A 27,751-nucleotide genomic window follows, 5' to 3' on the forward strand; every position below is an offset into this window, starting at 1 on the left:
AATTTTTCAAATAAGTTGAAATGCAGGAAATCTTTCTGAGACGAGGAAGTTGAAGAAATCACTATGTCTACCCCTTAACTAAAGGTACTTCAGAAATAAATCTTATTTGAAACTGACATTCTACACCCAAATTTGTATTAAATTATTTTTTAAAAATATGTAATAGATAATTATTCAACAAGCATTTATTAAGCACCCATTTTGTTTACATTAAGTGCTGGGAACACAAGGATCAAAGTAAAAAAATCTCAGCCTTGATGGAACTTACATTCTATTCAGAGAGATAATTATATACACAGAAAAGCACACATCAAATAATTACCAAGTAATGGAGCTGGAAGGAAGTATAATAGTGCTATGCTAGGAGGCTAGGAGGAGGGGAGATTGGGAAAGGCCAATAATTCAACATAAGCAGTGGCACTTACACTGAATTATGATGGAAATTAGGAATTTGAAAACCCAGAGTTGAGTGCATTCCAAGCACGAGGAATAAGTTGTCCAAAGATAAAGAGACAGGAGAATGTGGTGTAAGGAACAGCAAGAAGGACAGTTCAGCTGAACCAAAGAATGTAAAAAGGGGAATCGTGAAAAGTAAGCTTAGAAAAGTGAAGAATATAAAATCTCTAACAGAAGAGTTTCTACTTATTTGGTGTCTTTGAAATAATGATTTTGAAAAGTCTTTTTTTTTTTTGATCCTTCAAGGAATATCAAATTAAAATGTGAGAAAACTCAAATTCATACCACAGAATAATAATGGAAGATTATGACAATTATGAATTTTTCTTTTACAACAAAAATTAAAGTGTCAATATCATATAAAAAGCAAAATACATACCTGATTTTCTTTAGCAGAAGATTCCAAAAAAGCTGCATTCCAAGATTCTGCTAAAGCTTTCCCTTCTTCATAACTGATCACCCTAGACAGGTGAAGAGTAGAAAAAAGAGAAAAGTGATTAAGATATAATCACTTTTTATTAAGATATAATTTTTTAAATTAAGATATAATATCTGCCAATGAGTTATGGAGCAACATTTTTTACAAAGCAGATCAGCTTTGATATTCAGCACAATTTTTTATAAGAAGCTGAGGTATAAACTCTTATGTTGAATCAGAACTAATACATTAAGCTAAAGGGTTTTCTATTTTTACATTTAAAACATATAACATTTTATTTATTTAGACAACATTTATACAATGACATTTCCCAGCATTTGGAATAAACTACATCTAAGGTAAATTTTATTTTAAATTCAGTAAAAGGCAAAATTTCTAACTTTTTTTTGCAGTAAAATGCTGTTACACCAACATGTATACAGTTTGATATTTTATCCATGTAAGACAAAATTAAAAAAAAAAAACACAGAAAAAATGGTTTTCAATAATGCATAATCTGAACATTTTAAGTGTTTACGAATAATCAAGGAAAGAGGTTTAAAATTGTATTCTATTTTAATTTAGATCCTATTACTCTGCATAGTTCCTGAAATTTAGAATTTTAAACAAATTATTACAAAAACAACAGTACAATTCCTTGACTTGAGAACATAAATAATGAATGTTTTAGAGAATAATATCTAAGTTACAATTCAGAAAGCAATGTTAATTACATACCGCTCCATATGTAGGTCTTTCTTATTCCCAACCAACATAATAGGGATTCTATTTAAGAGGAAAAAAGGGCAAAACCTATTGAAACCGTAAATTTTATCTTGAAAGTACATATTACTGTGAAGATTTAAGTTGAGACAGGATGAAATTTACTACTTACTGGACTTTCCCCACCATATCCAATAACTTGCCATGGATAACTTTAATCACTTCAAAACTACAAAATAAAAAAGATGAAAGCACATATTCATTTTAGTATGGTTGTCATATTAAAAGGTAAGACTATAAAGGAGTCAATAAATGAAAAATTTTGTTTGGGTTCAAAGCCTTTCATAATTTTGCTCTCTCCTACCTTTCCCAAGTCTTCTTACACTTTACTTCCTGACATGGTCTCTTCCCATTCAGTGGCCTCCTGGCTATTCCATGAAGAAGATACTCCATCTCTTAACTCTGGACATTTTGTCTAGTTGTCCTCCATCCTCAACTCTTCCCGGTAACTTCCCTAAAATCCCAACTATATAGGAAGCTTTTCTGAACCCCTATTAATTCTAGTGCCTTCTGTGAATTACTTTCCAATTATCCTGTATATAGTGTGTTTGTTGTCTTCCCATTCAGCCTGAGCATTTGTCTTTTGTCTCTTTTTGTATCCCCACCACTTAGCACAGTACTTGGCAGGTGGGAGGCCCTTATTGACTAATAAATGCTGGTTATTGAGTAATCTCTGGTTTGAGCACAGTTCTTCCTGATTTCTCAGGACTCCAGGAAACTCTTAAGATCCTAAGTGCCAATATGCACTGGAAAGGGAACTTCCTATATTATTAAGTCATAGGTCTGTTAAAATAAATAAGCAAATAAAAAAAAAATGTAGTAACAGCACCTTTTGTGGTAGAGAAAAAAAAACCTGAAAGTTACTGACTGGAAAATTTATGGTATATAAATATAATGGAATATTATTGATTCCATAAAGTGGCAAATATGCTTAGACTACAAGTGTTAGGCACTGTGTCTTTAATCATCAAGTTAGGTTTCTATGTTTCAGGCATTGTGCTCAGTGACTTTTTTTCTTAATAATTGAAAATATCAAATTAATGAATTAATTTAGAATATTTTCCATGGTTACATGATTCACGTTCTTTTACCCCCCCCCCCCCAGTAGCTGACACGCAATTATTCCACTTGGTGATTTTTCTAGAAAACTATTTTCAACAAAGTCAACTGAGTTGTCATATTGGACTTAACAGCTTGGTCATTGTCAAGAAAGTGACTCCAGAAGAGGTAACTATTTTGTTGCAATACAATAATACAAACTCTGTCAAGTCCTAGGGGGTAGATCTCTGTATCTAGCACTGAACTCAGTGCCTGAAACATAATAGGCACTTAACTTGATGATTAAAGACAAGCCTATCTAACAATGAAAGGCTAATCACAAAGTAAAAAAAATTTTAAAATAATTTTAATCTTTGAGATTTCTAGAGAATAGGATATTCAATTTGAATGGTGTTTTTAGCATTCTTGTCTATTTAAATTATGCCATTCTGGCACTATTGTCTCATTTTCAAAATATTGAACAATAGTTGTGATTCAGCCTGAGAATTTCAAACAATTGTTTCTGAGTCATGAAAAAAGACCATAGGGTGTTGTCAACTTAAAAACATTCCCAAGGAAACAACTAGGACATCAGTTTACACAGATAAAATAATAATGCTACCTGCTGCTTTTTGGACTCCATGCCCATAAAGCCTCTGAATTATATCGATGAAAGAAAAAACAATCATTAAAAAATACTCGATGGAGAAACAGGGATAGTCTGCCTATCCAAGGCAAGTGAGTTTGTAGAGCTATGCTAACTATTAGGAGCCAATTTCCTTGGGCAAATTGCATATCCACATTTTTAAATCTAGCTTAGTTTTTTCTCAGTTTTTCCAGAAACAAAAAATAGAATACTTTCCAACTCAATTCCAAATTTCTATTTAATGTAGGCTTGACAATATGACCCTTTCAGAAGAGAGAGTGCTGATATGATTTGTTCAGTTATGAACATAAATGGGGAAAAGGAAAATATACAAAAAAGAAATACAAGATATGTGATGAAAAAACTACTGAAACAATCATTTGCCCTTTGCAAACAAATACATGTTAAATAATAGCACTAAAGTAATCTAATTTTCTATTACTATCCATATTAGATTAAGTAAATTTGGACCAGTATTTGGCAGACAAATTAAACAAACATTCTAAAAATTTATAGCTACAATCAAACCTGGTACTACCCATAAATGTTGGCAACCAGATTCACAGATTGCCAGTTAGAAAAGCTCTAGAGATGACTCAGTACATCCTCACATTTTATGAATTAGAAAAACTGAGGCCCAGTGAAATTATATGACTTGCCCAGAGTCCTGTTTTTAAAATCAGTAAACAGCAGAATCAGAAGTAGGAATTGGAGTCAGATAAAATATGTTCACAATCCTGGCTCTGTCACTTACTAGCTGTGTGATTTTTAACAAGTCACAACTTTTTGCGTACAAGTTTTCTTACCTGTAAAACCAGGTCAATAGACTAGATGATGGCTAGGGTTCTGAGACTTTCTGATTCCCAGGCCAGCGTTTTCATTATGCCACCCTGCCTTTCAGCACCTACAAGTTATTTCAGGATTCTCATCCTCTTTCTTCTCCTCTCCTCCTGACACCAGTGCCCTCCAAAAAAACCCCTCTAAACCATCACATTTGATTAAGAGAAATTCCAATTAAACCTTTATCTTCTCACTTATGGGCTTTGTGAAATCTGTTTAAAAGACAAATTTCCCTGCAAAATACTACTTTCAGTTGTCTAAAGTAATCTATACTTAAAATGTAAATAAATAAATTCTATATAACAAGAAAAAAAAAGCAGAGAAGATATGATGTGCATATAAAGCAAATCCAGTAGGGCTATGTCCACAGGAAATATATTATAAGATGAACATTTGTTAACCTCATATATATGTGTTTTCTCTTCCCATTCCTGTCCCCTCGCTCTATAACCTCCCTCTCCACCTATAATATGCCTGCTTCCCCCCATCCTAACATATTTTAAAACAGTAAGTGGAAAAAAGAAAAAAGTCAAAGCAGCACTGACAAGGAGGGACCTTGTCCAGATGGACCTCCAGGAAACTGCTAAATGAAACCCATGAAAGTGAAACCAGAGATGGGGACAGAGAACTAATGTAAAGGGTAAAAAAAAAATAATAATAAACAAAAAAAGACAAGGCTATGGTAATTAAAAGAATAGAAGTTGGAAGAGGAACAATCAGAGAAGGCATGTAAGCAATGGCATCTGAATTGGGCTTTGAAAGGAAAGGTGAAAATTAGATAGGCAGAGCAGGGGAAAAAGAACAGAAGAGTATTCTAAGTGAAATACACAAAGGTGGGAAAGTATCATTTTTTGGGACAACAGCGAGTCGTCTTATTGGGATGGAAAAACAGGTCGTATAAAGGTAGGTAGGATGGAAGAAGGCCTTAAGTATTAGATTAAGGGATTTGAGCTTCACTTAAGTTAATAGGAAGCTCTGGAGAAATTTTAGCACCACACTGCCTTGCAAAGCAGACATGTTGGCTTGAAGGACACATTATTAATTTTCCATGGTTTGGGGAAAGAAGGCAATTGCCTACCTGGCAATGTTGTAAGATGGAATGTCAATTGTGGATTTGCTTCTCAGATGATGCTAGGCTAGTACTGATTAAAGCGGTAACTTATACAGTTTGTTTTATAAATTAAAAGTAAATTTAAAAATAATTCTTTTCAATGCCCCCCTCCCCCATAGCCAGATGATGAATAGTTCTTTGGATCCTGATACACAGCCTAAATCACTTAAGACCCTATTATCTTAAAATGTAGTCACTACCTAACAAAAGGGGTTTTAAGAACTTTCTGAGTAATCCAGGGAGGAGGTAGTCTGTCAAACAGTTCCTTTGTCCAGAGCTGCCAGGCCCTTAGGATATTATGATGGTTAAAACTCAATTTCTTCTAGCAAGAATACCCTGTAAACCCAAGTAAATGTTACCCAGGTAAACAAAGCTTCCCAGCTAAGCTAGTAGAACATTTGTGGTTTTTGTTTTCTGCCCTGTTTCCCTCCAATAGTTTCACAAATGGAAATATGAAATGGAAATATATGTCTTTACAGTAAGATCAATCCAAGTCTATTTGGCTTGTTGGATGATCATACTTTAAAAAAAAAACTAAAGTTGTAGATTGGATCCTTCAAAAGCCAACTTAATTCCATTCCATTCTTCATCTACAGACCACTAAACCCTAAATCCAACTTACATGCCCTACACTTTTTGGAGAGTTGAAGGTATTCTTTTTTTGAGTGCTGAAAAGCACTTACTAAAAACAATGTGTTTCATAATGTGTTTCAATAATATATATCAATCCTGGATTCAAAGTAATCAAAGCAAGACTTTTTGCACCAATAGTACAAAAAAGAGAAAATTAATGTTTAGATTTATACTGTTTAAACTGGCAAAGCAGCACAGAGCTTGTCTAATCAGTATTTAATTATTTACTCTGGTCCATTAAACTAGAAAGGAAGATGATCTGAAAAATCAACAGAAATCCTTTTTATGAATTCTATGGTTCAAATTGATTACATGAGCAACAAATATTTATCATTTTTTACTTCATAGACTGTCTGACTCAAAGGACAATAAAAAGTATTCCATCTGATCATTCTAAAAATTCCTTACTACTAGTTCCCATAGTTTATTTGGTTTTGGGGGGGGGATAACCTTTACATGAATTCTTTCTAAAAAACTAATAGCAGCTACATTTGGCAAGGAGAACTGAACATAATGGCAATGAGTACTTATTACCTTTTGATTGATGTAACTGAGTACACAAGAATGTAACCATTAATGTCTATGGAGTACGTCTGAGGAAAGATGGAGTACTCATCCTGTGGGGGGGAAAAAAACCCACAATTATATTCAAGGAAATTATGTAACATAAAAAGCAATCACCACAAACATTTCTCCAAAGGGTATTTGTTAACTGTTATACTGAAATAAACACATAGAATGAATGTACTTAGTTGACTATACTCTAAAGCAAGACTACTATATTATGTTATTCTATTTCTACTCGCCAAATGCATCTAGAGTAGGTTGGGGCATGTCTACATGTGGAGAGTAGGGAAGGAAGACATATTTTAAAAGCAAGTACCCATAAGCTGGGTAGAAATTAATACCTGACATTTATATAGCATCTTTAGGTTTGCAAAGTGTTTTGCATAATGTTCATCTAAGCCTCAAAATAATTCTGACAGTCACCAGAAGTAATCCTTTCATTTAACATATGAGAAAAACTGAGGCTCAGATGTTAAGTGACTTCCCCAATGTAGTCTAACTCAGCATCTAAATATTACTGTATCTTATCTTACAAAACTGGTTTTTGGTAAATGCTTAAGACGAGTTAATTGACTGGGAAGGGGTGGGGGAGGTGAGGGAAAGAATATGATTCTTGTAACCAAGGAATAATGTTCTAAATTGACTAATTAAATAAAGATTTCAAAAAATAAAATAACAATTTAATTGTTAACTTATCTCCAAGTTTCTGAGAGGAAGTAAAAAAAAAAAAGAATAGGTTCTATAAACCTATAAGGAAGGAAGTCTATGTCAAGAAATGAATGTTAAAAGATTCATTTTCTTTGTAACATCAAGTTTATTTTAATCTGGGCTTTCTTAAGATCAAAGAAAACAATCTGAGATATAAGGCCAAACAACTGATTATTCTTCCATTGCTTTTCTCCCCAAAGTTTAACTTATTGGGAAAAGAATAAATGCTCAAATTCTCCATACATTAGCTCTTAAAAATAATGAAAATTAAAGGACAAGATAACAAATGGGAGTTATATCCAATTAAGATAGGGAACAGTGCATTCATTAATGCATTAATGGTTCCATGTCAATGTTGCAGGAAGCCTTCAGACATGCCACACACTGTCCCCCCTTCCCCCAGCTCAATGTGTCTGGTCCCCTATCATATGTAACATTTTTTATCAATGCTTTGGATAAGGGCACAGATCACATGCTTTCCATGATTTATTTTTCATTTTTGGGAAAGGTGTCCCCCCCAAAACACTCACACACAAAACCCCCAAGACCTCTAATAGGCATATTCTGAAACTATCCATTTTAAATGGATAAATATAAAGAATATTATTTGAAATCAAAAAGTCTACACAAAATTAAAAGAATTTCTAGGATTAGAAAGCAGATGGCATCTTTTACAGTTTTTTTTTTAACCTTTATCTTCCTTCTTAGAATCAATACTATGTATTAGTTCTAAGGTAGAAGAGTGGTAAGGGCTAGGCAATGGGGGTTAAGTGACTTATCCAGGGTCACACAGCTAGGAAGTGCCTGAAGTCAAATTTGAACCTAGGACCTCCCCTTTCTGGGCCTGCCTCTCAATCCACTGAGCCACCTAACCTCCTGCAGTTGTTAACCTTTGAAGATCATCTCTTTCTTCCCTCCTACATCTCTAGCAATCAGTCTAAAATAAAATAATCTTTCATGAAAATAAGTCAATATTGATTTGATTGATTTCCCCTCAATTTGTTCATATAAATGGCAGTTAATTAATTTGTCCCAATGCTATAATATAGCATATTTTTTTCAAGTTGCATAGTTAATTGTAGCTATCCCTATGAAACAGAATTATAGCTCAATATAATAAACTACATTAAAATCATTTAATATGTTCACATATTCTTTCCCCCATTAGAATATAATCTCCTCAAGAGTAGAAACTGTCTTTTGTTGCTTTTCATATCCCCAATGCCTGGCACATAGTAGGATTTTACTGTTTACTGACTGGACTGCTGCAAGTTTCCTTGAAGGTATGGCTAGACGTCTTATAGACACCTTAAACTCAACTTCACAATTCAGGGTACCACCACCCATCCTTCATAACACAGGTTCAACATGGAGGTGTTACCTTCAACTCTGCACTCTTCCATTCCCAGCCAATTGCTTGCTGGGTCCTATCAATCCTATCTTCACAGAATCTATTTTAAACACCCTTCTTTCTTCTGCCACTGCCAATATCCTTGTCTATTATGATAGACGAGGTTGGTGTCCCAGCTTCAAGTTTATTCTCCATTCACTCTATTCCCCATTTGGATGTCAAACTGATCCTCCTTTTATTAAGTCTGACCATGTTACTCACATACTCAATAATCTCCTAAGTTCCCTATTACTTTCATGATACAAAATCTTGTTTGGACTTTAAGTCTCTGATAACCTTTCCTCCTCTGACTTCCAATTCTTTTTAAACTTTGTGCCTATCTCCAATCACTAATTCCCTCCAAACTCCAGGAACGTTGGTTTATTTGCTGTTCTTTCATATGCCCTTTTCTGTGAATTTTCACTTAGCTCTTCCTTGTGACTAGAATGTTCTCCCTCTTTATTTCAACATCCTGGCTTCCTAGGCTTCCTTCAAGTCCTAGATATAATCCCTTTTTTTTCCCCAACAGGCTTTTCCAATCCCCATTAATGCTAGTTGTGCCTTCCCTTTAAACTAGTACCTCTAGTTTATTCTGTATAGATCCTGTTTCTCTATAGTTGCTTACATGTTGTTTCCCCCATTAGACAAGTGACTGTCTTTGTCTTCCTTTGTAGCCCTGGCTCTTAACACAGTGCTTTTGCACATAGTAGGTATTAATAAATGCTTACTAACTTGAGTAGAAAATATATTTTTTAGAAGTGAGTGCAAGCTTGGAGAAAGGGAGGGAGAAAAAGGTGGAAAGAGACTAAACATGTTTTCACTATGATTCCATTATTACAATTATGCCTACAAATATGTATGGTGGACAGCTCAATGGTGGCCAGTCCAATTATGTATTTAAGTCTTTTGTTTTACTGATATATAAGGGTTTTAAGGTTATATAAAATCGGGGTTTTAACAAAATAAGAGAGCAGCTTTTAATAATTTAAAAAATTTTAATAATTAAGTTTTAATGAGAATATAGTAGAGTTTCAAATTAATATTATCCCTTTAAGCCAGAGAAAAGAAAACTTCTAGCAGCTTTTAACAATTAACAATTAACTAAATTTACTACCAAAAAATGCCTATATCTACCTACAACTGCTGATCACCCTTCAGCTCAGCTTACCAGGCAGAATCAACACACACACACACACACACACACACACACACACACACACACACACACACACACACACACACACACGTATCCCAACTACCAACTAATCAGCAACCCACACCACAGCCAACACCCCCACAACTAACTCAGGCCCAGCAGCCAACTTCCCTGAAACTGCCAGCCCTGTCAGCAACTGATCCTCCTAACTGTCAGCAACTGACAGGCCGACCAACTCATGCTGGCCAGGAGGGGAGGGGAGGCTCCCTGTTCCCACTTCCTGTCACTGTGGCCTGGTTTATCCCTACTCTGTGGTAAAAGGATCTCCACGTCCTCTGTTAAATTAGAGGAAAGGAATAAAGAGTTCCTTTTTACACTGACCACCTCACAAAGTATAAAATATGACACTAATACTTTAGGGTAGAGACATTCAAAGCAGCTGAATTTGCATAAATCTTACTCCTATATTTATTTTTCACTCCTCACTCCCCCTAGACAAGTCCACAGACTTGCCAGTTTTTCTTGACACCTGAACTAGAAACAAAACCCTAGAGGTTTAAAATGTCTAGTCCAACAGAGGAGAGAGGAAAGAGTTGATAATTAAAAAATGAAAATCAGATTAAAGGTCAGAAGAATATCATTTCTAGTCAGCTTTGCCATTAACTAGCTGTATGATCTCAAGCAAGTTACAACATTTGCCCTGGGTTCCCACTGTTCTGAATAGTGACTATTTCACTCACCCACTATTTTAAATAGACCTCAGCTATGCTTTAATTCATTCCCTACTTTAGAATTTTTTTTCTCAACAGCTTTACTTGCAGCAGCCTTATTGGCACATTCCCTCAAGTTTTAGAATCACGATGAAATCATCTCTTAGAAGGGGCGTGTATACTCTATAGCTGCACTCACTATCCCTGCAACATTGGGGCCAAAATATCCCTTCCTGGATTCTACTTCACCATTCTTCCCACTATCCATCCCCCCCCTACCCCCCTCCCCATTACAACTTAGGCTCATAAAGCCAGAAATGGGCTTTACTTTATTTGTATTCTCAGTGATATAGTGTTTAATACATAATGTTTATATACAGTCAATATGTTAGCAAGATGTTATATAAAAACACACAGAGAATCCAAATCTAAGTATTTCACCATTGGTAAATATACAAAAATAGAAAGAGGCTGAAGGGAGATAAACCTATTATTCTCCTTATCACACCTCACTTTACCACCACTGCATATATAATCACCATCATTTCTGGTGTTTTTCCTTTTATGACTTATTTCTTAGAATTCAATCTGCAAATAACTTTATGATATCTTATATTTTAAATCCATTTCCATATAAATTCAGTTCCCATTTTTATAAGAAATATGCATAAATTTGAGTTATAGAACTTTTCAGGAACACTAGTCTACATATCAATGCAACACCTGTATTACAGACACAAAGTTATATTTTAAGGGACCAGTTTAGCGCATAATTATTAGATACCAGCTAGGCAATGGGAATTCAAAGAAAGTATAAAAAAAAAAAGAAGAACTAGTTACTATTGCCAAAAAGCTTGCATTTTACTGGTAAGGTACAACATATACACCCAAAAGCAAACACAAGGTAATTTGAGGACAAATAGCAAAATAACTTACTATGGTTTTCCAGAGATAAAACCTTAACTAAGAAAGGCTTGATAAAAAAGATAAAAGAATCTGAATTGGGGATGGATTAACTCTATATTCCAGGTATAGGAAACTGCTTGTGCAAATGAATAGAAGCAAGAGGTTATGTTAAGGTCAGGAGATAGCATTAGTCCAATTTAACTAGAATGGGAGTTAAAGAATAAGAACAAAAATAAAATGAGAAATTAGGCCAGAAAGGTAAGGCACAGACCCTTAAGAGGTAGTCTATAGGCCACAAGAAAAGATATATCCAGGGATATGTTTTTTAGAGAGAAACAATTAATAGGAATTTGAGAATTTTTGCAGTTCAGAGGGACAAACATTTCCTTTTGGTTCTGAGAGAAAGAAACTGTCTTGATCTTTGAGACAGAATATAGAGTCCTATCTGGGACTTTCTGAAGGGGCATAGTCTGGAATACATACACTGAAAGGAATTGTAAAGATGAATTTAGAATTGTGACTTTAAATCTAGATTTAAATAGTTGCCAAATAAAATTCCCCAAGTCAGTCTGGAAATTTATGGTAATTTAATTAATATAGAGGGAAGGAATTTAAGGAAAAGAGAGAGGGAGAGGAAAAAGAGTTAATTTAAACTGCTCTGGCTCAGGCTGAGCCAGGCAGGAGTTAAAGGCCTTGGCCAAAGGGGCCTCCCTGAGCCCAAGGGAAAAGGAAGTCAGTCTTATCACTCACCATGAGACCGTCTCAAGGAAACTGTCTGAGTGAGCTCCTCCAGGCTGAGTTCCAGGATCGAACCGGCGCCCAGGATGCTCACAGGAAGTGATCAGCCAGATCCAACTTTCCGGGGAAAGAGTTTTTGAGAGACGAAAAAATCCCAAATATATAGACCTTTCACCCTTGTGTCTCCACCTCTAAATTTTCACATCTACCAATCACATCAAAGGCTTTCTACAGGACTGCCCATACTTTTAGTTCTCACCTTCTTTTATTAGTTTATATCTTTTGAGCTACTTCACACTTCCTTGTTAAGTTCACCTTTTGTTAGTTACTTGACCTTTTTGTGATTAATTTAACCTTTATAGTTACTTAACACTTTTTAGTATTAAGGTCTAAAAATAGACTTAGCTTAAAGTTCTAGCTTCACTATAAAGTGAGAACTAAGTACTTTCATTGTTCAATTAGGAGATTACAACTTTATCTTCCCCTAAAGTATGTCTAAGAAGGGTGGAGTAATGTAAAGTACTACAAGACATTCCTGATTCTGTTAAGAGTGTCTTCATTGTTACAATCAGTAGATAGCTAAATCAAATCTGTGGAGTAGTTTTAAAATTCACAGAATGGAGAATTCAAGAACTAAACAGCAGCAGCAGTGGGGTCATAATATCCTTAGTTATTTTGCTTCCAACTAGCCCATTCTGCTCAGGACTTAATACAAAAGGGAGCCAGGCAAAAGGAGGGGCTGAAAAGAGAGCCAAGCCATGGTAGTGGAGAAAAAAGCTAGAGGGTTATCAGGTCCTTATACCAGCATCTAAGAGCAGATGATTGGGATGAAGCTACCAATTCCAAAGTTCTGTTTTCCTAACTTCCTTTCTCTCTGCATATTCAAAAACATATGCTATAATACAGTCTGCTTTACTTTACCCAAACCTATCCTACATCTAGGTTTCCTAGAGATAAACAAAAAATTTAAATTTGAACAGTGAGCCAAACCTTGGCTTCAATGTTAAGAGTTGTCCTAAATGGGAGCTCAGCGTTATTAAGATTGTACTACTATTTTTTTTTCTTGTACTCCATAAAATTGGAGTGGACTAGAACCCTAAAAGGCTATTATATTTTGCCCTAAACTAAAATGCAAACTGTTTTAACAAGGCATGACTGATTAACTCTCCAGAAATAAAGGAGGTAGGAAGAAAAGAGGAAAGGCCTGGAAAAGGTTGAGATCTGATTCTATTCTATCTAGCAAGGATAGAGCAGAAAGAAGCCAGGACTAGCTGGTCAACTACCCTCCACAGCAAAACCCATACCATCAGTGTTAACAAAAAAGGTCTTTCCTGTCCTCTTTCTGATTCATGAATAAATTACAGTAGAAAACAAAAGTGAGAAATGTATACAGCCCCAGTAACAGTGAATCCTACTACATATGAAAGATAAAAATACTTAAAATATTAAAAGCTTTCTTCCAAAGATATATCTTCAGTAATGTCTTTTGTGAAATTAGAATGTTACCATAAAAATTGCAATCCCCAGCCAAAACTACGATTCCCAGAACCCCACTCATTTCCTGTTGTGTTACCTGCTGAGGTAGACAGAATATAAACTGGGTGGAGTTCTGTGTTGTGATGATTACATTAACTCTCCCCTGCCCATTTTTAGATTTAATCACCAAAAGTGTACACATCTCACTCACACTTGAGTGGGGGAGGTTTGTGACTCATGTGCGCAATAGTGGGTGACGAATCAGAAATGACTGACTACCCCCTGGGCAGTCCTAAGCAAACCTTTAACTGTAATTGGTACATGTCAAATGGAAGGGAGTCACAGGAAGTGACGAAAAGGAATGATCTTTAAAAATGCTAAGAACTTCCTGTGAGGAGGCTCTTCAGGCTTGAGATCTCAGACTGCTTCCTTTCTACTGACATGTGGCAAGTGAAAAGCTGCCTCTTAACTGCTGGATTTTCTGAAGAGACTAGCCTCAGGAGAGACCTATCCTCTTGAGAGAGGCTCCCTGCATCCCCATGTCCTCGGCTCAAGGCCGAGGCTCCTCTGGCTAAGGACTAAAGTCCTGCCTGGGTTGAGCCAGGGCTGTAGTAAAATATTTAGTTCTTAGGCTAGATATCTTACCTTATCCTCTCTGATTTCCTTACTTTCACTCTTTCTATATTTTACAAATTGTTAAAAGAAATCTCTTTGGAATTAATCAAATTCCTAGCAACCCTATTCTTAAATAACCCAGTCCAACCTTTTATAAAAACTCCTCACATTTCTACCCCTTATAGTGTCTAGCACTCTCTTTTCCTTCCTGTCAGCAGCTTCGGTGGAGCGAGCATTCTGAGCAGGCAGAAAACTTAGTCACGTGATTCTATTTTGTGAGATGATAAACTTGTAAAAATAATACTTGAAGTACTAGACATTAATTTAACTATTACACTTCTAAATTTTGTACACATTCATTTCCTCACAGACACTGTTCATGCTCTATGAACCAAAACTGTCACTAATTGGAAATACAATGAAATGAGGTAGTCTACTTAGTATATGGCTATAGAAATGTATTTCTTCAATACAATAAACATATGAGTTAGATAACATTATGTTGGGGAGGACATAGTGGATATGAATAAGTTACAAGGGTATATTTTTCTATTCATTTGTATACACACATAAATGTACATGAAACTAAACTTTTGCTATTTCTGTTGACTACCTAGAGAGCCCCAAGTTTTGAAATTCCCTCTCCTTCCCCCTAATGTCCAAACTACTTTGAGAAAATGGCCAATGACCTGCTGTCATCATAAATTATACCTCCATTCCACATTAATTTTAAACCAAAAGGCAAGAAGGGAATAAGAATTGACTTAAGGTTCATGGTAATTCCATCATATTAATCTGCTAGCAGCTAAGTGGTGGTATAGTGGATAAAGCACTGGGCCTGGAGTCAGGAAGACTCATCTTCTTCATGAGTTCAAAACCGGCCCCAGATACTTCTTAATTGTGTGACCCTGGGCAAGTCATGTAACCATCTCAGTTTCTTACCTATAAAATGAGATGGAGAAAGAAATGGCAAACCACTCCAATATCTTTGCCAAGAAAACTTCAAATGGGGTCACAAAGAGTTGTACATGACTAAACGACAAACAAAATCAGCTACAGCGACTTTTAAGTCAATAATGCATTACTTTCTGTCTAAAACAAAAATGAAATAAGGAAAACCTCCAGTTTACATTCAAATCAAACTTACTCTGCTTACCTGATCCCTTTGTAAGAATAAGATGTGTATTTGGAGTATTAGCAAAACCTCAGCCCTTTTGTTTAATCTCTGGATATTACACCTATTATTATTTTGGGTCAATGGTATGGTTCCCATTGGAAACAGCTACTTTCCACTGTGGTGTGAAATTCAAGATTTTAAAAGGATTTACTCTTCCTTCCTCTTCCAGCACTCAAATATCCCCTTAATCCTACATGTCTAGTAACCCATAGCATATTGATCTTTTTATACAATGACCTTTGCTCATATTTTTACTGTCACTAGAACAAACAGCATCACAAATTCTGGCATTAGTATTTAAGATCCTCTTTAACTGGATGCACCATACTTATTTATCCACAAAACCTGGCACTTAAACTGACTTCTGTGCTACAGTTTTGCTCATCACCTACTCTCACAATCAAGATGCTCTGAGCCCAATCTTGCTTCCATGTCTCTTCCCTTATATAGATGGCTCTCTCCACCACTTTGAGCTTCTTTAAAAAATCATTCCTTGAACCTTCCTAGAAGCTTTTACCCCAAACTCAAATGATATCTTTCCCCCTGATCTACTGCCTGCCAAATTAACTCTCCACAGATTTTACAATGTAACTATCATGTCATACTGTGTACCAGTTATCTTTGTTGTCTAAACCCCTACTAGACTATACACTTTGGAGAGTAGGTACTGCTTCATCAATATACTGCTCTGATCATTCCTTTTATAGGTTTTTACTCTAGTCTTGCAGTTGTTAGTTGTTATTTCTGTTGTTTTGTAATTCACATTTATTTTGCTATTTAAGGACTATGTGCTCTTCCTGGGAGAGGTATGATATCTTGTTATATGAATAAAGGAAGAAACATTTATTAAGTATCTTCACTGTGTAAGACACTGTGCTAGGTGCAAGGGATACAAATACAGAAGTCAAATAGTCTCTGCTTTCAAGGATTCCAATAGTAAAAGACAACAAATCACATAAGGGAGCAGGGGCCAAAGAATGGAGTTTGTGTCAGGGGGAATAGGGAAAAGGAAAGGGAGAATCATAGGAATGGTGAGTGGAACCACCATCCTGCTCTTTTCCAAAGCAATAGTGGTACTGATTTGATAATGTTCTAGAGCAAGAAGTAGAAAGAAACAGAGTGGGAGAGTATACCATGTACACAAGGGGTGTGACAGATGAGAAGCTTCTATGAGGGGTAAGTAAATCTATACTCATGTAATGAAGCTGTGTGTACTAAGTTGTACACAAAGTGGACATTTACTAAACATTTCATGAGTAAATGTTAAACCTAAAAAGTTAATTTGTTTGAATTTCACAAATATTAACCAAACATAAAGCAAAAGTAGAGTAAATTTCTTTTGGAACCTTCCAATGTAATATCCTTTTTTTTTTTTTAAAAACACTTACCTTCCATCTTGGAGTCAATACTGTGTGTTGGTTCCAAGGCAGAAGAAAGGTAAGGGCTAGGCAATGGGGGTTAAGTGACTTGCCCTGGGTCACACAGCTGGGAAGTGTCTGAGGCTAGATTTGAACCTAGGACCTCCCCTCTCTAGGCCTGGTTCTCAATACACTGAGTCACCCAGCTGCCCTCCCAATGTAATATTCTTGAGTAGTATTCTTTCTGGGAGTACCACTTCTAGAGTAGGAATTGGTTTCCCAAGTCTTATAAAGACCATGTAACTTAAAGATTAGTTCCTTATGAAGGATACACATAGGAACTTTTTAAAATTACCACTGACTGGTAGTATAAAACTAGTTACAAAATTTCTACTTACTAGACATAAAACTAGTTATAATTCCCAAATTTTCTGGGAGGGTTGAGAGAATGAAGGACAGAGGAGAAATTGAGGAAATATGAATCCACACACATTTATTTGTCTCATGTACTATGTTGGTGTTGTTAAGGCCTAACTCTGAGGGCAAAGGACACTAATACATTATGTTTTTAAATACAGTACTAAAAACAAATTTTTCTCAGTGGCTCAATGAAAAGAGCATGAATCTTGAGCCATAGGTCCCCAAATCCTGACCCTACCAATTACCACCTGTGGGACCTTAGAGAAGTCACAGCCTACCTGGGCTCTAGTTTCCTTGTGTATAACATGAGAATCTGGATCTAAATGATACTGATTCTATATCCTGTGAGTAATTGGTCATAGGGCTAAGAATCTAAAATCAGTACATGGAAAAGAAAGGAGCCTTCAAATGTAAGTGCTTACAAATGAACTAAAAAGTGGAAACTGCACATTTATAAGTTTATACTTTACACCCCCCCCCCCCCCACGAGGGGAGTTTAGACCTTTTACTTCTGTACTTTTCATATTCTTTTTTTCTTTTCTTTCCTTTTTTTTTTTAAATTAAAACCCTTCTCTTCTGTCTTAGAATCAATTATAAGTATTGGTTAAAAGCAGAAGAGTGGTAATGGCTAAGCAATGGGGATTAAGTGGCTTGCCCAGGGTTACATGGCTAGGAAGTGTTTGAGGTCAGATATGAACCCAGGACTTCCTATCTCCAGACCTGGCTCTTAGCCCACTGAACTACATAGCTGCATAGCTGCCCCCTGTCCATTTTGTATTCTTAGTCATATTAATTAGGGCAAGTTAAAATTTATTTACCACCCCCCTAAAAGAAACATTATCAACAACACTTAGGCAGAATGAAGATTCCAAGACTTCTTAAAATAATTTTAGAGGGAAAATGATATTTGGGAGTTTCTGTCTTTATTTTACTGGTCCCAAAGAAGAAAGTTAACTCAAATCTGACTTCGTACAACTGTCATACAATTTAAATCACTATTCCTTTATTAATTTTTCAATGGAAACAAATAAGTTGAACTTTTTCCATTATTACACAAACAGACTTCGTACAACTGTCATACAATTTAAATCACTATTCCTTTATTAATTTTTCAATGGAAACAAGTTGAACTTTTTCCATTATTACACAAACAGTAATTTTAGTGAACAATTAGCAAGTAGAATTCTTTAGTGACATTCAGAAAATCAAAATCTTATATTTCAATTACTGTTCAATTAAATTCAATTACTTGAACTATTATGTGCATGTAACTATGCAGAAATCACATGAACTGTATGATTACTACAATTAGTTTAGATCACCCTCAAAGCGCATTTAAGTAAGATTAGCTGGTATTAAGACTCACCAAGATTGGAAGGCAGTGCTGTGTGGAATAGGTTAAGATTCTAAAAGGCACAAAGAAATCCACACTTTGTTTGGAAAAGGTAATTGCTTTAAAACGAAATATAAAATTTACCCCATATCATTAATATGTGGTCAGCTTAAACAACTTCCAAACTCTAGACATTAAACAATCAAAACCAGTGCCAATATGGACAAATTAAATATGTGGAGCTTTAAACTACTAGAGATTACTTACTTGCCCAGCTGTGTCTACCAGCTGAAGATGATAATCTTGTCCATTTACTGTGATCAATTTTGTAAATGCTACAAAAAAAACCAAAAGGAATTAAATATTAATCTACAGTTTTTTTTAAATCCACCTAAAACACTTAAAGTTTGATCAGTGATGAATAATTAAGCTAAAATACCTAAAATACCTCTATACAGAAAAGAACCCATCTTTCTTTTGAGTTTTCATCATTTAGCTATATTCACTATGAACACATTTTTTTTTTAAACCCTTACCTTCCATCTTGGAATCAAGACTGTGTATTGGCTCCAAGGCAGAAGAGTGGTAAGGGCTAGGCAATGGGGGCTAAGTGACTTGCCCAGGGTCACATAACTGGGAAGTGTCTGAAGCCAGATTTGAACCTAGGACCTCCAGTCTTTAGGGCTGGCTCTCAATCCACTGAGCTACCCAGCTGCCCCCTGAACACATTCTTACATATCAAATTACCAATGAACTCATAATTTTTTAGAGATTTGAAAATAATCAGTCAATCCATAACTCATAAAAGTGTTAGAGTTATTTGTGAGTTTTTTCACGTAAGAGAAAAAAATGGTTTTCAATCAGAAAGGCTAAAATAAGTATTAATTTATATAAAGTCTGGTTCTCAAACACAAAGTCCTATATTAAAGTGCTAAGAACATTCCATATCAAAAAAAGGATTAAAGATTTTCACTGCATGATAAAACTGCAAAAGGAATTAAAAATTCTGAGTTATGGTCATCATATGCACTCAAGTTAAAGACACTAGGCACCCTGTCACAATTCTTTATCAAGGAAAAAAAAATTTAAGTACCTATACATTAAAAAAAATCCAAGAACATTAAAGAAATACCAACTGTTAATATCCCTACTTAAATATTAAGTACTTAAAGTTCTAACATCATTAAGAATGTTCAATGGAGAAAGTGCTAGATTTGGAGTTAGATTTTAATCCTTGTACTACTACAATTATAGTTTCACTTTGATTTTCAAATAAAAGTTAATGTGAAATCAGTTCAAAGTTTTAGATAACTAATCTTCCAAATAAATCCTAAAAACAGTTATTTGGAAACGTACTGTGACAACTGCCACTGCAAAGTGAGGCTATTACACTGAGAAGAGAGATGTGAGCTATTCAAAGTAGCTTCAGTCGGTTGGCAAATGACAACTTTTTTTTACTTTCCTACCACCTACAACAAAACTAAAAGACCCAATGCCTAGAAGGAAGAAAATAAGGCTGATGAGGGGAGAGCTGAAGAGAAAGAGGACTAATTTCCTCTACTCAGGACTGACCCTTTTTGATTCATTAATTTCCTAGAAAAAGAGCAATGCCTGAACACAGTAAATACTTAATAAAGGTTTATTTTTACACTCAAAATCCCATTATGCCTAAGCAATTTGCATGCTTCACAGAATTCCTCCTAATGCTAAAACAGCACAGTGGATTTCACAAAGAAAAGGTAACAAACCCTAGAATGCTAGGGGGAAAGTTGGATAAGAAATCAATAATCACCAAGTAATGAAATTAACAGATATGAATACAAAGAACAACCAGATTTCAATATTAATTTCCATGACTGAAAAAAATTATTTTTAAAATGATGAGTAAAAATAGCTAATAATATAAAGGTATATAATATTGTCAAAAGATTAAGAAAATCAGAAATAAAATGGACACTTCTAGGCAATGTTCAACATACCCTATAGGCATTCAATAAAAGTTATGGAATGGATGACTAAACAGAGATTGTCATAACCTTTACTTCTTCAGAAGTGAATTATTACTACTGTGTCTTTTACTTCAAAAATGGCAGTGTGCAATTCAAACATTTGCTCAATGTTAAAGCACAGGCAAGACTGTGCTAGGTACAATGAACAAGCCAAAATGGCCAAAGTTTGCTCTCAAGGAATTTGTGGGGGAAGGAAGGGAGAAGAGCTAACATAGACAGATAAATGAATATGGAAGAGAGGACATTAATAGGAGTGAGAGAAGAAGGAAAGGATAAAAAAGAGGCTTCCAGAAGAAGTAGGTGGCTTGATATCTAAAATGAGTTTTCAGGCAAACTAGACAGCAAAAGACATAGTATAAAGAAAATGAAAATGGCTTTACTCTATACTGAAGTCTTCAAATAGGGGGGAGCATATGTGTGAGGGCCTGGTAATTAGAGATAGAATGCCAATCTGGCTGAATGGAGAGTTTATTAAGGGGAGGAAAACAAAGTTAATCTGAAAAGCCAGATACAGAGAGCTTTAAATGTCAGGCTGGAGTTTCTATTTTATTCCAGAAGCAATAATGTGGTACTAGAACATATAGAATTTTGAACTCCTATTCCCAAGTCAATTATATGCCAGGTTGTTCTTTAATTCAAAGCCTGTTTATTTGCTGCATTCCAATAGTTTTAACAATATATGCAGTTTTTAAACCCACGAGTCTAGTTAATATATTATAAAATTCAGGTAACTGGAACCTAACAGAAGTCCTCAGTCTTAATATCATACACCTATATATGCATGTAAAATTTAAAACTGATCTTCATAATGAGGACCCTTAAGTAATGCAAAATTGTCCCCAAGAGAAAACTTCAATTAATCTATGAAAGGGGAATTTCATCAATATTTTGTTAAGTATCACAACCTGATTGAAACCTTAATAAAAAAAAAATCAATTAACCAGAAACTTACTTTAAGCATTCTACTTAAGAGTTTACAGATAAAATAATTAAGGAAAATAAATTGCTCCACAGTTATATGTCGAGCCATTTTGTGGGAAAATTAGGATTAAAAAGAGTGGTAGCTTAATTGGGAAAAGAATATCTCAAACAAAAAGCATGTTAAATAGCAGGGGGAAAAATCCACACCAAATATTTGTGAGGTCTTTACCATATGCTTAGTATTGTGTTAGGTGCTATAAGGTACACATTATAAGGCATAAGCCCCTGATCACAAGGGATAATTTAATCTCATAGATTGTGACCCTGAGCAATTACTTAATCTGACTCAATGTCCTCATGTATAAAATGGAGACATTAATAGCAACCCCCTCTCACTCAAGGTTATGAAAATAAAATGAGGTAACATTTGCAAAGGGCTTACAAAACTGTCATTCTAAGTCATCATTAATTAAGAAATACCACAAGGCAGAAACAATCAATTGCCAGAGTGGTAAAGATAGGGCTGTGATTGTTAAGGAACAAGAGAAACTATAACATTAGATAAGCTACAACTTAAAAAAAAAAAAGTCATGAGTTAGGCTGTCTTGACTTTAAACGAATAACCAACCACATCCAAAAAGCTAGCAGTGTCCTAATCAACACCTTGGTGAACCAGTTCTAGTCTATACTACCTTTTCTTCAAGTCCTTGGTCTCCTTATCATATCAACAGTTGTGCCTTGCCAAGCCCACTATCTGCTACCTTTGATTTGTGTTTCTGAATGAAGACGGAGATCATGTAATCGTCCTAATCCAGTCCACTACAAATTTTTGTTACATAACCTCAACGTTGCTCTCACTGCCAAGTATTCCTATTATATACTTCTTTAAATTCAAGTGGTTCTTCCAAATCTTTTCTTCCCTCTTCCAATCCCTCATTTTTCCCCACGAACCTTGCATCATATTTTACAGGTAAAAAAAATATTCACAGTGAATTCTTTCATCTTGCCTCTTCCTCATTTATGTTCTCCCACTATCTATCCTTCAACTACTGTCACATGAGGTGGCTTTACTCCATACCTAAATCCTCTACCTGCTCAAGTGAATCCCTTCGATCAATCATTCCATACTGTCTCCTTCAACATATATTTGTTCGCATGTTTGTCTCTCATTAAATTAAGAATTCTTTGATGACTGAGGCTATCTTTTGCCTCTTTTAGTATCCGCAGCCCTTAGCACAGTGTCTGGCACAGAGTAGGAGCTTAATGTTTATTAATTCAATTTCTGGGGAAAAAGGCAAACAAATATACATAATTTTTTGTTTGACCATAGTTTATAAAAAAGGAATGAAATGATCTTTTAAAGTAATATACAAAATTCAGGTCAAATATTTAAACGACCATTACATTAATAAGCTCTTGACATCTTTGCAAATAAAAAGGATAGAATTTCACTTCCATAAAGCAGGAAGATGGAATTTCCCATATTATGAAATACATCTCATTCTTACAAAGAAAAATTTAAAAGTATCCAGTTTTGAGCCCTCAGTTCAAATCTACTCAAAACAGTTCTTAAAATTTAGGTGCCTTGCTGATCTACATGGATAAACTGTTTCAAGTAATTGAATAGTCAAACTATGAATGTCATAGATAAAACCCCTTGATCTTTTGCAAATGAGCTCATCCAAATCCCTTTTTCTATAAGCATTAGTTCCACTAACTTCAGTTGAAATCTGTCTTTTCCTTTATTACCACTGCCCTTTTAAACCCTCTCCAACAACTGCAGCTCCTTGCCCCATACTGTCTACTAACATTTGTTTGAATATTGTCTCATTAGATTGTGAATTCCTTGGACCATGTCATTATGTAGAATAGATCCACCTCCAAGATCTAAGACTGCCTTCTCTGACCTCATTGTCTTTACTTTCCATCTCTCCCACTTTCTTCATTCCTTTTAAACCCACTTTTGACCTTCCTCGTGACCTTCAAAGTTCCAAACTCCTACCTATTCTCCCACTCCATCATTCCCTTTCTGAGTTCCTATAGCTCTTACCCAGAGTAGACCCCCAAGGCCAAACACTGCAATGATATTTAATTAGCACAGCAAGAGTATATAGTTTCCTATCACCTTGCTTTGCCAATCACCAAACCCGAAAAAGTCCTATCATTTATTTGTTCTATTCAAGTTTTTGTATATCATTAAAGTAAAACTGTTTCGATGGAATTCACTTCTAATTCATTTGAACCACAGCTGGATCTTCATGGCTGCTAGGCAACCTATTCATTTCACTGGCATCCTACTGGCATTCTTCACATTCCTTTTTCCTCAAGTCCCAATTCCTCCTTGCACTCAGAAGGCAAACAAGGATGGATTCTTCCTGGACATACTGATAGCAAGGTTATTAAGTGAGAAGTTTATGTTCCCTCCTTGCACTTCTTGAAATTTCTTTTTACCCATCCCTGTCTCTCCTAACTCAAAGGAAGCCTATTCTTTCTAAAGTTAACCTTTCCTCCTACAGGAAATCATCTACTCTTTCTATTTAAATATTTCTATGACCTCTCTCTTATCAAGTTCTACCTTCAAAACAAGCTCAAGATTTTCTCTACTTAATAAACAAACTCTTTCAAAAATGTTACATCTTAGTAGAAACACAGAAGAAAAACACATGATGGATCATGTGATTCAATGGGGATATGATTGAGGTTTTGGCTTTAAAAGATCACTCTTGCAAATATGAATATGGAAATAGATTTTGAACAATGATACATGTAAAACCCTGTGGAATTGCTTGTCAGCTCCAGGAGGGGAGAGGGAAGAGAGGTGGAAAAATCATTAATCATGTTAACTATGGAAAAATATTCTAAATTTAAATTATTAAAAAAAAACACACACACAAAACATTACATCTTTTAAAAAGATAACACACACTTCCCAGCTGTGTGACCCTGGGCAAGTCACTTAACCCCCCATTGCCTAGCCCTTACTATTCTTCTGCCTTGGAGCCAATACACAGTATTGGCTCCAAGACAGAAGGTAAGGGTCTTAAAATAAATGAATAAATAAATAAATGAAATAAGGGATATACACAAACCCCTGAATTTCAGATTCAGTTTCCAAGCTGGAAAGGGTTATTTTAGTTCAACTCCTTATGGAAGCATACTTTAAAATTTCCTTTTAAGCTTAACTGAAAATATTGAGAAATAAATGTTTCTTTAGTCTAAAGTTCTTTCCAGACTTTCCCCTTTAGGAAAATGTGTACAAGGTCACAAACAAGGGCTAAGGTTCCAGGATCTTCTTTGGTTAAGATTGAAGCCTTTCCTCCTCCCAACCTAATGGAGCTAAAAGACCTACCTAGGGATACTGCCCTCTTTTCCAGTCAGAAAAGATTAAGATTGATCTCAGGGAAGCAAGTCCTTCCAATCTTTGATGGGAGTATAGTCAATAAAGGAACTGAATACTTTAAAATGACTATAGTTCTATAGAATAAAATAACTAAGCTTAAATTATATTTTAATATATTGTGACTTTTTTCTTATTCAATATTCTTATAAATGTTACCTCAAATTGTCTTTGGCTATTTACAATAGTCTGAAGGCATAGAAAAATTGTATCAGTGTAGACATTTCTCCCTCTAACCTAGATATACTTGTTAAATTAATAATAAATTGTTTTTGGCAGATTTGTGCATCTTAAAAGAGTACAGTATTAATATATTTTTTCTTTTAAAAACAAGAAAATACCCCTTCATTTTATAGATGAGTAAAGTGAAGCAGAGAGATCCAAGTGCCCTGCTCAAGATCACAAGGCTAGTTAATGGCAAAGTAACAATGAGAACATGACTTCCTGATCAGATTTCTTCACTACTCCATGCTGGTGTCCACTTGAGCTCTATAGGAACTCTGAGAGAACTGTCTTCCATGACTTCCTTCATACTTCCTTACTAATCTGTCTATCCTGACGTCTTTGTAATTTGGTTTTTGCTGCCATTACTCTGTTTCCTTAAAAGTGTCATCAATGACTTCATCACTTTATGGACCTCTTCTCTTTTCCAACTATCCTAATACAGTGTAGCCAAATTAACCTGTCTACATAGTCTGTCATTTCTGTACTTAAAAACAAGAACAAAATAAAAATATGTAAGATCAACAAACAACAAAAAATGTTCAATGCTTATTTATCCACTGGCTATTATTCAAACCTCTTTAACCTGGTACCCAAGACACTGCAATCTGTTTCTTTTTAACATTAATTTCCTACCATTCATTCACTTAAATGGTACCCTACAAAAAAAACCTAAATGATATGCAGTATCTTAATATACTCCATACTTTTCTGTTTTTCTCTCCTAAGTTTTCCTGTAATTCCCCTCCTCTTCTCAATTCCACCTGTCTAGTTGAAATTCTACCTATCTCTTCTATCATACCATCCCTGATGAATAGCTAATCTAAAAACATTTTTTCTCTCTGAAATCCTCCCATAAGAACTATCATACCCTAACTATGTGCCATTGCATTTATAAATTCCCCAAACAGAAATTAAATTCCTTTAGGTATGGACTTTACTTTGCACCCTATACCATCCTATTCCACCAAAAATAATACTGCATACTTGAATATAAACGGCCAGGCAGGTTCACCTTAGAACAAGCATGAAAGTTAAGAGTCAGAATACTTGAGTTCAAGTTTCAGTTTTAGATTCACCATTTGAGTACCATCATCTCTTGAATGATGATGTCTTAGGATCGACTTTGAGAAACTAAAAAAAGCCAGGCTCCTCACTGAAAGGCTCATCTTTTAAACTCTGAATTCTGTGTTTAAACACAGAATTACTTGTTTCCTAAGAAGTATATAGATAGAATCTCCCCCCTCCCCCCCCCCAGCTCGTCCCCACCTGGCTTCATGGCTGGATGTCACATGAAGGCTCCAAACAGGTCACTGGTGAAGAGCCCTAAGAACATGACCGGGAACTAAAGGTTATGGTGGGTCCAGGTTCAAGAGAAAGAATAAAGGTGTGGGGTGAGACATGCCCATTCTCACTATTCCCTTGGAAGGACCATGGCTGAGGGAGACAGTCATGTGGAGAAACACATGGCCAGAATAAGGTTAGATTAGACTTAAATCTCTATATATCTGCTTTTTTTCTATTTCAAGTGATTATTAATAAACTCTATGGAAAATAAGAACCTGGAATTATTAATTTAAATAGAACAGAAGTGATGTTAAGAATCATCTAAAGTGCAATGAAAAAGTGTATATAAAGATAAGAAGGCTATATATATAATACATTAACAACAAAAATTTCAATTAGTAGTATGAATTTTTATTAGAGAAATGTGTGGCAGAAAACATAGGCTATTAGGGAGTTTAAGAGAGAAAGAAATGGATAGCCCTGTGCTTAATGTTATCCAATTACAGAAAGATAACACTTTCTCTTCATCTGTAAAATGGATTTTTGTTTGGGGTCTAGATCTATGATTATATCAAGGTAGGGAATTCCATGAGTAGAAATTCTTTCTATCAGTGAAGTTTATAAATTACAGGCTGACAAAATGACCAAAGAATTAAATAACTTGTCCTCTATGAGTTGTGAGAATCAATGATCTTCATACTAAAAGTGAGGATCTTTGGGGAATACTTCTGTTGGAAGTCAGTAAGGTTGTTATTCAGTTATTTTACTTATGTCTGATTCTTTGTGACTCCCAATTAAGATGCTGTTCATGGCAAAGAGCTGAAATGTTCTGCCATTTCCTTCGCTGTTGATTTTTACAGGGTTAAGTGATTTGCCCAGTTTTATTCAGCTAGTGAGACTGAATTTGAACTCATGAATGAGTCTTCCTGATTCCAAGGCTCAGCACTCTATCCACTGTACCACTTAACTAAAAGATACACATTTTATAAAAGAAATAGAATTGGTGACTGCTAGGTGGTTTGATGGATTGAGAGTCAGGCCTAGAGACAAGAGGTCCTAGGTTCAAATCTGGCCTCACACACTTCCTAGCTGTGTGATCCTGGGCAAGTCACATAACTTCCATTGCCTTGCTCTTACCACTGTTATGCCTTGGAATCAAGGAATATATAGTATTGATTTATAGATGGTAGGTAAGGGTTTTTATTAGAAAGAGAAAAGAAAATTTTCTGGGCATAATGTTTTTTTTTTTGGGGGGGAGGATGAATTTCTTAAATGGATTAGCATTTCAGGAGGACACAAATCAGTTATGTTTTTAAATTTAAGGTGGATTTACTATATCAAAGGCCTTCCCTTTGAGGAAAATGTTGGCCTAATCCCATTCCTTTAAAAGAGACTTAAGGATTCAAATATCCTTAATATAGGCAAAACCCAAAACT

The 27,751-nt window shown here is 35.2% G+C and overlaps 1 protein-coding gene across 2 annotated transcripts in view; it reads right to left on the minus strand.

The window, feature by feature from the left end:
* The window catches only part of RHEB (Ras homolog, mTORC1 binding), a 65,999-nt gene that overhangs the window by 4,142 nt on the left and 34,106 nt on the right, over positions 1-27,751 (minus strand). For both annotated transcript variants that reach the window (XM_007504631.3, XM_056799932.1), the window contains exons 4-8: positions 18,747-18,814; positions 6,460-6,542; positions 1,770-1,826; positions 1,613-1,660; positions 836-917 (exon numbers count right to left, since the gene is read on the minus strand). In XM_007504631.3, coding sequence (XP_007504693.1) covers positions 836-917; positions 1,613-1,660; positions 1,770-1,826; positions 6,460-6,542; positions 18,747-18,814 — 338 coding nt within the window. The remainder of the gene's footprint in view (positions 1-835; positions 918-1,612; positions 1,661-1,769; positions 1,827-6,459; positions 6,543-18,746; positions 18,815-27,751) is intronic.

Source organism: Monodelphis domestica, chromosome 5, assembly GCF_027887165.1.
Source record: "Monodelphis domestica isolate mMonDom1 chromosome 5, mMonDom1.pri, whole genome shotgun sequence".
Taxonomy (NCBI): domain Eukaryota; kingdom Metazoa; phylum Chordata; class Mammalia; order Didelphimorphia; family Didelphidae; genus Monodelphis; species Monodelphis domestica.